The sequence below is a fragment of the Littorina saxatilis genome, linkage group LG9, assembly GCF_037325665.1.
Source record: "Littorina saxatilis isolate snail1 linkage group LG9, US_GU_Lsax_2.0, whole genome shotgun sequence".
In the NCBI taxonomy this organism is placed as follows: Eukaryota; Metazoa; Mollusca; class Gastropoda; order Littorinimorpha; family Littorinidae; genus Littorina; species Littorina saxatilis.
This window is the reverse complement of record NC_090253.1, coordinates 35,713,227-35,727,563: the sequence shown is the minus strand read 5'-3', so window position 1 is coordinate 35,727,563 and position 14,337 is coordinate 35,713,227. Positions and strand designations below refer to the sequence as shown.

Genomic DNA, 14,337 nt, shown 5'->3' with positions numbered 1-14,337 from the left:
GGCTGGCGCTGAATGGGGTAGGAGCGGGGTGGACCGGTCAGCGGGTCGCCACAGTCCGCACCCATCAGCCTGCCGTCAGACAGGGTCAGAGAGTTCCGCTCACTGGACGTGTCCAGCCTACCCTGTGTGGAATCTGTCGTGTCACTGTCACGTGACTTGCACGTCATCACACTACCGTCCGCCAGCGCCGCCACGTTCTCCTGGGTTAAGGGCGCGACATTCAGAGTGTCAACGGCTGGAGAGGTAGCCTTGACCTCTCCCCAAGAAGAGGGCAGGCTGTTGCTGAACATCATGTTCTTCCTCTCCGTGACCTTGAACCTGCCACCCACACAGGCGCCGTCCTCCGTCTCGTCCGTGTCCTCCGGAATGGAGGCGGCCAGCTGCACGTAGCGCGCGGACCCGATGTGAGGGAAGCGGTGGGCGGCCTGGGACCCTGGCTCTGACCCGGAACTGTCCACGCTGGGCGAGGGGGTCAACTCCACAGTGTGTCGCAGCGTGCCCCTGTCGTCAGCGTTGACCGTGCTGTTCATCACGCCCGCCAGGTCGTCGTATGACCCGCGGGAGGCAGTGGCGGCGGTGACAGCCGTAGCGGCGGTGGTGGCTGCCGTCTGGATGGCGGAGGTGGCGGCGGCGATGAGGGAGTTGCGCTTAGGGCGGAGGGAGGGGCGGGTGGGGGGGTCGTCCGAGATGTCCAGCGACTTGGCCCTCTGGCCCCGCCCCGTCCACAGCGACAGCACGGCGGACATGCGCATCTTGGCCGCCCGGTTCTCAACGTCGTTGGGGGAGGGAGGGGGCTGGTCCCCCTTGCTGCTGCCCCCCGACCCCGACACCAGCCCCCCGTTGTTGCCCGCGCTGCTGGCTGTGGCTTCGCCCACGCCCACTGTCGTCCCTGTCTCCGCGTCCTCCTCCCCGTTCGTCGTCTTCATCTTCTCCGCCACGAACCTGCACAACAGGCATAACAAATACATATATAACAGGTATATTATGGCTGTAGTCGGTTATGTGAACGAGTTACACTTACGTCAATGACTCCACTCAACCAAAGCACAAAGGAACAAGTCGCGTAAGGCGAAATTACTACATTTAGTCAAGCTGTGGAACTCACAGAATGAAACTGAACGCACTGCATTTTTTCACAATGACATTTTTTCACTATCTGCTTCATCATGAGCTCAGCGGTGACTTCAGTCCTAATCTAACAACTAAACCATCGAAAGCATTGATCTATCTGTGCATCTGCGCCCTCCTTCATGCGTCGAGTCACATAATTTTCAGATCTTACCATACCCAAGAGCATTTGTTCGCCCCGTTGCCTGACTTAGAACCTCACCATGCGACGTTAAAAAGACAACAGATATCAAGCCCCCTCAAGCAAGACGAGCAGCACTCAATTGCAAAGTCCTCGGTTGCTGTTGTAGTTGTTGTTGTTGTTGTTGTTGTTGTGTTTTTCGTTGCTGGTGTTGCTCTCCGTCCTCCTTTTGTTGTCCGGGGGGTAGGTTTCTTCTCATAACTTCATTACTATGTCAGTTTCTGCGATCAAATGTGTCGACTTGATGCATCATTATGACAGTAACATTGTGCCCGGAATTCCAGTTTGCACATTCACCTGAAGAGACAGAGAAGCTAACCTGAAGGCCTTGATGAGTGACCTGAAGCCGAAGCGTCGCTGAGCGTTGGGCAGGGCGCCGGGCACAGGCAGAGTCTCCGTCATCTTGGCGTGGCCCGGCGCGATACGCGTCATCAGCGACAGTCGCTCCTGGTGCTTCCGCGCAGCTTTCTTGCGCCGCCGGAAGCGGTAAAAGTCGTATGGGATACAGGCGACAAAGACGGACAGCGTGGCTCCGATGATCAGCATGACCAGGTAGGCCTTTGGAAGAACACCTGCAACAGATACCAGCTTGTTATTGTGGTTCCACATTCAGACCACAACAATTTTCATCATCTGTTGAGTTTTTCCTCTTACAAACCTTGTGCGGCTGTATGTATGACATTACAAAACAAGTCACTGAATGAAAACGCCTCGGATGAAATGAAAAGCAAACGTACAGCAATGTTTCTCTAGTTTTTGAGTCACTTGAGAAAAAGTGACTCTATGTAATCGGTCAGTGTTAGTCTGTCCGGCCGGCCGTCCGGCCGGCCGGCCGGCCGTCCGGCCGGCCGTCCGTAGACACCACCTTAACGTTGGACTTTTCTCGGAAACTATCAAAGCGATCGGGCTCATATTTTGTTTAGTCGTGACCTCCAATGACCTCTACACTTTAACGATGGTTTCGTTGACCTTTGACCTTTTTCAAGGTCACAGGTCAGCGTCAAAGGAAAAATTAGACATTTTATATTTTCTCGGAAACTATCAAAGCGATCGGGCTCATATTTTGTTTAGTCGTGACCTCCAATGACCTCTACACTTTAACGATGGTTTCGTTGACCTTTGACCTTTTTCAAGGTCACAGGTCAGCGTCAAAGGAAAAATTAGACATTTTATATCTTTGACAAAGTTCATCGGATGTGATTGAAACTTTGTAGGATTATTCTTTACATCAAAGTATTTACATCTGTAGCCTTTTACGAACGTTATCAGAAAAACAAGGGAGATAACTAGCCTTTTCTGTTCGGCAACACACAACTTAACGTTGGGCTTTTCTCGGAAACTATAAAAGTGACCGGGCTCAAATTTTATGTGAACGTGACTCATTGTGTTGTGAATAGCAATTTCTTCCTGTCCATCTGATGCCTCATATAATATTCAGAACTGCGAAAGTGACTCGATCGAGCGTTTGCTCTTCTTGTTGCCTTTTAATACCGATAAAGTCAGATCTTTTCAAGATGAGTCCGTAACATTCGTGAGTATTTTCAGAACGTAAAACCAAAAGACATCGAACAAAATCAAAAGATCTGAACGGATGTCCGCCTGAAGCAAGAAGGTTTCTCTCAAATTGTCCTTTGTGTAACTTCAACAAAAATCGTGAACGTGATATTGACGTGACGTGCACATTTGTGTTCGTGTGACCGTGTGTTTGTAAAAACGGTGTGCGTGCTCGCGCGCGCGCGCGCGTATGTGTGTGTGTTTGTGTGTGTGTGTGTGCCGGAGACAGACTGTGAGACAGTCAAAGAGACAGAGAGAACTACAGGAGAAAGCGAGCTCTTCAGGATCCGTATGCTTATGGGGGAAGTTCGCGACAACTCCCGAAGTTTTGAGTGACATCGGAAGTACTTGCCTCACTTTCGTATGCATGGGCCGGAAAAAGGATTTACTTCGAAGCAAACCGAGGAAGTAACTCAGGGTAGTTTGCGACTACTTCTAAAGTTTTGAGCGACATCGGAAGTACATCCTCACTTTCGCATGCATGGGACGAAAAAAAAGTTTACTTTGGAAGCTAACGAGGAAGTAAATGAGGGTAAATGTACTTCAGCCAGACCTATAAACACGCTACTTTCACAGTTTCTCAGTGCAAAAAGGCAGGGCTTTTCTTCAGTTTTTCATATCAAACCGAGCTGACACAAATGAAAGTCCCAAAGAGAGAAAATAGAAGGAAAAGTCGTATCTTGTGCATGCATTTCGTGCAAATTTCCCTGAATACAAACCTGAGTTGCCAGCTTTGACTTTTGTTTGTTCTGGGTCATTGGCCACCACTCTTTCATTCCCGCTTATACGAGGGGGTTACTGTGTTTCTATGAAAATGGGCGTCGTTGTGAGTGTGTGTGTGTGTGTGTGTGTGTGGGTTTGAGTGTAAGTTTCTGCTGTTGTTTTTGTCATTGCTTTATGTGTGCGTGTGTGTGTGTGTACCCCCCGCGGGTTAGGGGGAAGAATTCACCCGATGCTCCCCAGCATGTCGTAAGAGGCTACTAACGGATTCTGTTTCTCTTTTTACCCTTGTTAAGTGTTTCTTGTATAGAATATAGTCAATTTTTGTAAAGATTTTAGTCAAGCAGTATGTAAGAAATGTTAAAGTCGTTTGTACTGGAAACTTGCATTCTCCCAGTAAGGTATTACATTGTACTACGTTGCAAGCCCCTGGAGCAAATTTTTGATTAGTGCTTTTGTGAACAAGAAACAATTGACAAGTGGCTCTATCACATCTCCCCCCTTTCCCCGTCGCGATATAACCTTCGTGGTTGAAAACGACGTTAAACACCAAATAAAGAAAGAAAGAAAGTGTGTGTGTGTGTTCGAGTGTTGAAGTGTAAGTTTCTGCTATTTTTTGGTCATTGCTTTATCTGTGTGTGTGTGTGTGTGTGTGTGTGTGTGTGTGTGTGTAGGCTATGTATTTGTGCGAGTGCCTGCCTGCCTGTGTGTGCGTGCGTGCGGGTATAATTGTGCGTCTGTTCCTTCATACGTTTGTGTGCGAGTGCGCGCGTGTGTGTGTGTGTGTGTGTGTGTGTGTGTGTGTGTGTGTGTGTGTCTGAGTGTGTGTGTGTCTGAGTGTGTGTGTGTTTGTGTGTTCGATGTTATGTGTGTGTTCGACTGTGTGTGTGTGTGTGTGTGTGTGTGTTCGACGTTATGTATGTGTTCGACGGTGCGTGTGTGTGTGTGCACCCCCCCATCCTCCCTTACCACACACTATTATGAGCTGAGTATTTGTGCCTCGATATTTTATTGATGTTCTTACGTTTTATGTTGTTTATTATGATTCATCACACCCGAGTTTCTCGTAATTGAGATAATACAGTGGTCTATGTCTAACACACATGCACACACGCGCGTAGGCTAAACAAATCCAGTCTTGACTTGCAACTTTATATAAACATACATCCTGTTCACAATTAACGAGGACAAACAAAATGTACAAATACCAAAGTACAACAATTTATCTTTTGTAAAAATTCGGACACACATTTTCCCAATTAATATGAAAGTCACTGAACTTATCTTCTTTTCACTACACCTTATATCTTTATTCTCCAAACACTGATTGATTTCTGCCTTTTCAAATTTACCAGTAACCCAAACGTTCGCTCTAACCAACCTATTTTGTCCAAAACAGTTTTACCGATACACAATCATTAAAAAAGAAGAGGTTTAACATAACCGACTTCGCTACCACATAAACAAAAAATGTTTTATTCTCCCCAACATTCTGGTGAACAAAATCATTATTATAGACAGTCATTCAATTTCAAGACAATCATCACAGCTTTGAACCGACCCTTTCGTTCAACCAGGCAGAAGCAACAACTATAGTAAAAGCTACAGCGCGATCAACGTTCGCCCATTTGAACTCGCGATGAGATTTGTTTCCTCTGGTCACCAAGCCTACCGTTTACAAACGCATGCGCACTAATTGGGATTCCCCCAATTTCCTCGACCTTGACCTCAGAACTCTCGAAGCTACTACTTCGGCTTTCAATTTAGCTCTTGCATACCGAGTAGCTGGCAACTTTGCTTCCAAAGTTCCCACGTTCAATGTTAATTTGCAGGGTCTCTCACTTAACATCATTATACGACGATATCGTTTCTTAAGGGTCCTTACCCATCCAAAAGAAACCTCCAACGCATACTACAATTGCAGGACATTCCTGTTTTTAAAGGGCAGCTGTCGGGTTGTGGCTCTCAAAATCTGTTCCTTAGAATGAGTTATCATGTAACTGAAACTATACTTAAAAGTTACTTGGTGATTTTGACAGCTTGATAACACAAGTCCGAAGACTTTAGACATGCTACAATGTCTTTAATCGAAGAAAGTTTGCATTCTTGGCCGAGTCAATGCAGCCCGCTCGAAAATTACTTCCCCTGGACGCGTGACGTCAGCCGCGGAATCGGCCGGGTTGAACGGTGCTCTCTTTAATCAATCAATCAATGAAGCTTTATGCCGTGTAATGGGCGCAATCGGGTTGTCTAGTCAAGCCCTCAAGCATACTTCACGGGTAGGTGAAGAGAAACTTAGGATGGGGTGACTTCTCCCAGACCAAAATTTCGCAGTAAAAAACGGAGTTCATAACATGTCTTCCGTCCCCCTCCTGCTTTTGTTCCACTTGAACCCTGTTTTTGTTCAACTTATTGGCAGATATTGTCACGCGTCGAGGAACACAAACACACAGACACACACAGACACACACACACACACACACACACACACACACACACACACACACACACACACACACACGTGTTATCACACATATACACAGACACACACACACATACGTGTTATCACACACACACACACACACACACACACACACACACACACACACACACACACACACGATAACCATCACAAACACAGTTTGACAAATTCATCTTTGATTTTTTGCGGCCGAACCCCCCTCCCCCATTTTCCACACTAGATCCACTGTTTCATCTTTGTCTCCGTCTCTCTTCCCTTTATCTTATCTCGTCTATCTACTTGAGTGAGTAACTGAAGATGTATTAACATCATCTCTTTCCTAGATTTTCCCACCGACAGAGTTGGCTTTTGTCTTGAATTCAGTACCTCACACGTACACGGTAATTGGTGTGACACCTCAAGCGGACCTTCTTCATAAGTGTACAGTGTCTGCTGACAAGGGACACGAGGGTCTGTGGTTGAGCAACTTTATGGTTTAACCGGGTGGACTGGAGGAGTAGCAACAGCATGTGAACCACTTTAGAAATGACTTGTTCCAGCGTCGCGGACGACGCTGGTATCTGCGGTCGGGAAAGACTTTCCACGAATTTGCCACAGGGCGCCGCCATGTTTTCTGTGCTCGACTGCGAGCAGACCACATGCACATTACACCCAAAATTCTTGTTGGCATACACAGACGCAACATAGCATATACAGACAATAACACCCACAACACTTCAACTGCATATGAAAGGAATAAAAATAAATCCGCAAATCAGTCGCGCACAATACACCAGTTAGAAAAACAAGGAGTACCAAAGCGGCGTGCAGAAACTAAACTGACTCGGAGACTGAGAAGAAACATTTATCACACGATGTGGATAGCAAACATTAAAATAAAACAGATAAGTCAAGCAAAAAATAAACACAAATATCGAAAACACAATAAACAAAGGTAAAGAAAACAAAAAGAGATGCTTGCCGACAGTCAGTGTGTGTGTGCGTGGTTTGCCGTGTGCGTCAGCGGGGTGTGTGTGTGTGTGTGTGTATGTGTGTGTGTGTGTGTGTGCGTGCGCGTGCATGCGTGCGTAGGCGGCTACGTTCTTGCGTGTGTGCGTTCGAATGAGAAAGAAGAGAGAGAGAGGATTGAACAATGAGGTCACGTTCTCTGTCACATGAATACATATACACACACTGAAGGCTACTTCGGACACGAACACTTGCCAACAACTGTGGTTGGACATGCTTTTGAAATGTAATATTTTTTCGACATGATTTCTGGACATACGAATCCCGCTGTGTTGCCTACTGATGTTGCGAATGATGAAGGTTTTGAGTTGACTGACCTTGAGGAGGGATTGCATCAGGCGTTTATCGTCTCAAATTATATCCTTGCTACTTTTCAGGAGTCAACTATTGCCATTCATGGTAACTTGGATAGTCAATGTTTTTATTTGTTTGATTCCCATCAAAGAAACAGAAATAGTAACCATTCTTCAAATGGCGCTGCAGTTTTGATGTCATCAAGTTAATTCCTTTGCAGAATTGATTGATTTTCTCAAAAGCCATTATCAATGTGTTTATCAATTAACACCTGTTCATTTCTGTCCAACTGCAATGCAAACTCAATGTGGAGGAAACAAGGATTCATTACAAACAAGTCATCCCTGTACATCAACAGATGTATGTACCTCAATCAATACTGCTAGTATGAGTGACAGGAATCTAAAAGAAAAAACAACCAAACGCAAATGTACTACTACTTCTACGACTCGTTTGAATGTAAAACAGAAATGTAACACTATCTGTGACAATGACGGTTCTACGACTCGTTTGAAGGACAGTATAGATCGAACCTTAACCCACAACTACGACAATTTGTGTCAGACTTTTTTGAACAGGAAAATATGCCTCTGTTCAACAGTAACCAAAACATGGAAGATGTTTTTGAAACTTTACAGAAATGTAACACTAGCCTATCTGTGACAATGTTGCTTTTGAATTGAACCCACATTTGTTGAACAGGAGAGAATGTTCCTGTTCAACAGTGCCCAAAACACTGAATCTGACGTTTTTGAATCTTTTCTGTCATCTAACTGAATCTGACGTTTTTGAATCTTTTCTGTCATCTAACCCAATTGCTCATGACTTCATCGATCTTGAACATGCCTACTTTTCAAAGAAAGACAGACAAAAGCGAAATCTGCATGTTAGCCATCTGCCTGAAATGGTCAATGCACTTTTGTAAAATTGTCACAGCTGTTATGCACTTTTGTGAAATGGTCAGTGCTGTTGTGCACTTATGCAAAACTTGGTGCTGTGCTGTTAACATTTGAACAAAATGCATTTTGTTCAAATGTTTAGTGCAACTTGCTACTATATAATCGCTGTATGCGCTTTGTGGTAATAATGCACTGTTGTGAAAAGTTTGCGCTAAATGTTGGCACTATGCATCATTGTTGGAGCACCCTCCTGTAGATGCACCATGCTGAAAAATGTACTTATGAATCAAGCATTGACTGAAATAAACAATTTATATATCCAGCACAACATGCAATTCATTAACTTTTGACCCTAACCTTTAACACTTCCCAAAATAAATCTTTGGTGGACATTGCATCGACGCTGTTCATTTTGAATGAACATTTTTCTTGTAAAGGTTGCAGTCGGTCAGATCAAAGAAGAGAAAATGAGAACGTGGGTCTTGAGAAGATACCACCATCCTATTACTTTACTTTGTGCAAGAATCAATCACGCGTACAGCATTACAGATGTCCAGCTGTAGTCTACATTGTACTGTAAACTGCACAGCGGCCTTATCGGCTTCCTCGAGTGACGTCACAGCAAGGCTAACGCTGCGGCGTCTTTCTTGTGCTGACAGAGTTGTCGGTCGCGGATTTTGAGTCGTTTCGGCCTGCCAACTGCTTCGTATTTTTGCGGATTGTGAGAACTAGCAGAAAGTTTCACGCATTTTAATGGTTTCAAACTAATGATGAAAGTGTCTTCTTCTGGACCAAATCAACAGTCTTTAGTTGAATCAACTCGGAAAACTCTTAAACGCGTTTTTGCACGCGACTCCGCGCATTTTTGAGACCAGGCAACCCGACAGCTGCCCTTTAAGGCAGCTCATTGGGAAATGAGCTCAGACAGAATATCGAAGACGTGAAATGCGTCAATCGAGCAACTGTCGTAACTTCGCTACAATGAGACGGTCGGCTACCTTGCACCATAGACACAAGCAGTAGAAAATAAAACACACACAAAAAAACGTTAAAAAACACAAATTATCCCCCTTTCACCCCCCTTTGCTAAAACAAATCGCGTGACAAACTTATAAATAGCACGACTGAACTGGGCATCCATTTTTGAATTAGTACACAAAATTTGGTGGTGATTGGACTTAATTCAAGCTTGCTAGACAGATTTCTTTACAGTTACTGATTTTTGGGAAGTTTCTTGGTGGCAAGCTTGGGCAGGCAGGACGTAAACGCCGTGGCAGTGCTAGTCACAATAGTGTTAATTTAGGTGAAATGCTTGAAACAGAGTGGCTCAAAAGCGATCAGTTACTAACCGAAAAAAACGTGCTCGAATCATTCGGCGAAGGTGGCGAGCTTTCAAACCATCACGACTGAATAACTCACATTACATCTTTTCATCACGCTTTTTCTTCACACGAGTAGCATGGTGCAGTGGTTACGGATTCGGAAATTCGATCCGGCGCTCCGGGTTCAAGTGCCGCTGGGAGCAAAAGTTGTTTTTTTATTTTTAATTTTATTGATCTTTTTCTTTATAGGCCTCAATTGCATTCGCTGCAACAACCGGTTTTTGTCTCTGTATTCATTTTTACATTCAGTCAAGTTTTGACAAAATGTTTTAACATAGAGGGGGAATCGAGACGAGGGTCGTGGTGTATGTGTGTGTGTGTGTGTCTGTCTGTCTGTGCGTGTGTGTGTGTAGAGCGATTCAGACCAAACTACTGGACCCATCTTTATGAAATTTTACATGAGAGTTCCTGGGAATGATATCCCCGGACGTTTTTTTCTTTTTTTCGATAAATACCTTTGATGACGTCATATCCGGCTTTTTGTAAAAGTTGAGGCGGCACTGTCACACCCTCATTTTTCAATCAAATTGATTGAAATTTTGGCCAAACAATCTTCGACAAAGGCCGGACTTCGGTATTGCATTTCAGCTTGGTGGCTTAAAAATTAATTAATGACTTTGGTCATTAAAAATCTGAAAATTGTAAAAAAAAATATTTTTTTTATAAAACGATCCAAATTTACGTTCATCTTATTCTTCATCCTTTTCTGATTCCAAAAACATATAAATATGTTATATTTGGATTAAAAACAAGCTCTGAAAATTAAAAATATAAAAATTATGATCAAAATTAAATTTTCCAAATTTTTAAAAACACTTTCATCTTATTCCTTGTCGTTTCCTGATTCCAAAAACATATAGATATGATATGTTTGGATTAAAAACACGCTCAGAAAGTTAAAACGAAAAGAGGTACAGAAAAGCTTGCTATCCTTCTCAGCGCAACTACTACCCCGCTCTTCTTGTCAATTTCACTGCCTTTGCCACGAGCGGTGGACTGACGATACGAGTATACGGTCTTGCTAAAAAATTGCATTGCGTTCAGTTTCATTCTGTGAGTTCGACAGCTTGACTAAATGTTGTATTTTCGCCTTACGCGACTTGTTTTTAATTGCGTAACGAAACTGTCATATGCTTTCACAAAAAATCCAATCTTGACTTTAATATAAAAAGCAGGAAAAAAGAACAGAAAAAAAAGATCAATAAAGACGGATGCTCCCCGATAACAACAAACAAGTCGCGTAAGGCGAAAATACAATATTTAGTCAAGTAGCTGTCGAACTCACAGAATGAAACTGAACGCAATGTCATTTTTCAGCAAGACCGTATACTCGTAGCATCGTCAGTCCACCGCTCATGGCAAAGGCAGTGAAATTGACAAGAAGAGCGGGGTAGTAGTTGCGCTAAGAAGGATAGCACGCTTTTCTGTACCTCTCTTTGTTTTAACTTTCTGAGCGTGTTTTTAATCCAAACATATCATATCTATATGTTTTTGGAATCAGGAACCGACAAGGAATAAGATGAAAGTGTTTTTAAATTGATTTCGACAATTTAATTTTGATAATAATATTTATATATTTAATTTTCAGAGCTTGTTTTTAATCCGAATATAACATATTTATATGTTTTTGGAATCAGCAAATGATGGAGAATAAGATAAACGTAAATTTGGATCGTTTTATAAAATTTTATTTTTTTTTACAATTTTCAGATTTTTAATGACCAAAGTCATTAATTAATTTTTAAGCCACCAAGCTGAAATGCAATACCGAAGTTCGGGCTTCGTCGAAGATTACTTGACCAAAATTTCAACCAATTTGGTTGAAAAATGAGGGCGTGACAGTGCCGCCTCAACTTTCACGAAAAGCCGGATATGACGTCATCAAAGATATTTATCAAAAAAATGAAAAAAACGTTCGGGGATTTCATACCCAGGAACTCTCATGTCAAATTTCATAAAGATCGGTCCAGTAGTTTAGTCTGAATCGCTCTACACACACACACACACACACACACACAGACACACAGACACACGCACATACACCACGACCCTCGTTTCGATTCCCCCTCGATGTTAAAATATTTAGTCAAAACTTGACTAAATATAAAAACCCAAAAAAAGAGAGGCAAAAAAGAAAGGGTTGAAGCTGCCTGCCTGCAACTGAGATAAAAACATTCAGGTCAACAAAGTCATTGTCATAGCTAGGCAGTCATTCGATTCCAAGACAATCATCACAGGTTTGAACCGACCCTTTCGTTTAACCATTCAAAAAACAACAGCAATAACGCTGTTAGTACTACAGCGCGCTCAACGTTCGCCCTTTTGAACTCGCGATGAGACTTGTTTCTTCTGGTCGCCAAGCTTACCGTTAACAAACGCATGTACTAGTTGGGATTCCCCCAATTTTCGCGACCTTGACCGAATACTCTCGAAGTCAGCACTACGGCGTTCATACATTGGGAACAGTTAGAAAGTTAACTTCGGGAGTTCCCACTTTCAAAAGAGGCCTCTACTTCCAGTGTTTCTGACTTCCAGTTCATGCATACGGGCCCAGAGGATTTAATTTTACGCAGGGAGGTGAAGATGCAAAACGGCTTCGTCACGATCCTCCCTGAGGGGCACACTAAAGATTGCGACGATGAGGACACGCGGGGCTAATTGACAGGAAACGTGCTGAATAGTGCACCACCATACATCTCCAGGACACACACACACACACACACACACACACTCTTTACTCTAACTTGCACGTGCACATCGTTCACTCACGCCGGTTGCACAATATTCCAATCCCTTCGTAGCTTGGGGCCCAGAGACACAACACGACGCATGCACGACATTACCATACAAGAGGAAACAAAGCCAAATGAACAAGAGGCGAAGCCATCAAGGCTCACGTAAGAAATCGACAAACAGTAACACAAACTCAATCACTCCGTCACACACACACACACACACACACACACACACACACACACACACACACACACACACACACACACACACACACACACACACACACACACACAGAAAGAGCATAGGTAAAACTGTGCAAGAAAGCGAGACACTAGATCTAGATCTGTCTGTCTGCATGTAGCCTACTTACAAGGACACGACTGCCAACTAGTCTCGGCGCGCTCAAAATAATAATGACCGAGACTTTCAGTACTTCCTTCGCGTGACGTCTAACCCTCTTACGTCATAATGTGACGTCAATGTAATGTGACGTCTTCAAATGTTAGAGTTTCTACCACAGACATACACACGCACAGACGCACGCACGCACGCACGCACGCACAGACAGACAAAGTTACGATCGCATAGGCTACACTTACGTGAGCCAAAAACTACACAGAACAAAATAACAACAAAAATAAAGAAAAATTGTTGATTAACAGAAAATAAGCTGAACACAAAACGATGGAGGACATTTTTTTTTTTTTCGTATATGCTACCCTCATCTGACAACCCCAAGAGGATATATATATATATATATATATATATATATATAACACATCAGAAATTGTGAAAGAAACAATTGAAAGTCAGCAGAGACTTTCTTCCGAGACTTGTTAAAATCTCTTAGCAGAGATAGAGAGAGAAATAAGTATCCCTTCACAGACAGCCTATTGGGAGCATCAGACCCTCCTCAAGGGGGACCGAGATTTACAGAGCAAAGTCCCTTTGTGGGGGACGTATCGCAAGGTAATCTAGTTCTGTATATATATATGCGCTTTGCGTTTTCTTTTACTCTTGGCTGGATTGGTAGAATTAGACAAGTGATGACTCTCGTCTTCGTTGTTGTTGCTGTCGTTGTTGTTGTATTTGTTGTTGTTGTTTTCGCGTTGTTTTTGTTGTTGTTGGTGTTGCTGTTAAAGGGAATTTGCAAAAGGCAAGCAAGTTATTGTTTCACAACGCTAGGCAACTTACTCACACTTTCACTCGATACCAATATGTACAAGAAAAATGTTCATTCAAAATGAACAGCGTCGATGCAATGTCCACCAAAGATTTATTTTGGGAAGTGTTAAAGGTTAGGGTCAAAAGTTAATGAATTGCATGTTGTGCTGGATATATAAATTGTTTATTTCAGTCAATGCTTGATTCATAAGTACATTTTTCAGCATGGTGCATCTACAGGAGGGTGCTCCAACAATGATGCATAGTGCCAACATTTAGCGCAAACTTTTCACAACAGTGCATTATTACCACAAAGCGCATACAGCGATTATATAGTAGCAAGTTGCACTAAACATTTGAACAAAATGCATTTTGTTCAAATGTTAACAGCACAGCACCAAGTTTTGCATAAGTGCACAACAGCACTGACCATTTCACAAAAGTGCATTACAGCTGTGACAATTTTACAAAAGTGCATTGACCATTTCAGGCAGATGGCTAACATGCAGATTTCGCTTTTGTCTGTCTTTCTTTGAAAAGTAGGCATGTTCAAGATCGATGAAGTCATGAGCAATTGGGTTAGATGACAGAAAAGATTCAAAAACGTCAGATTCAGTTAGATGACAGAAAAGATTCAAAAACGTCAGATTCAGTGTTTTGGGCACTGTTGAACAGGAACATTCTCTCCTGTTCAACAAATGTGGGTTCAACTTGATTCAAAAGCAACATTGTCACAGATAGGCTAGTGTTACATTTCTGTAAAGTTTCAAAAACATCTTCCATGTTTTG

At 43.1% G+C, this 14,337-nt stretch overlaps 1 protein-coding gene across 1 annotated transcript in view; it reads right to left on the bottom strand.

Annotated features, from left to right (window-relative positions):
* Positions 1-1,535: 1,535 nt before the first annotated feature.
* The window catches only part of LOC138977188 (uncharacterized), a 54,786-nt gene continuing 41,984 nt past the window's right edge, over positions 1,536-14,337 (bottom strand). Inside the window, exon 4 of the mRNA XM_070350094.1 lies at positions 1,536-1,881. Coding sequence (XP_070206195.1) covers positions 1,562-1,881 — 320 coding nt within the window. The 3' untranslated portion in view covers positions 1,536-1,561. The remainder of the gene's footprint in view (positions 1,882-14,337) is intronic.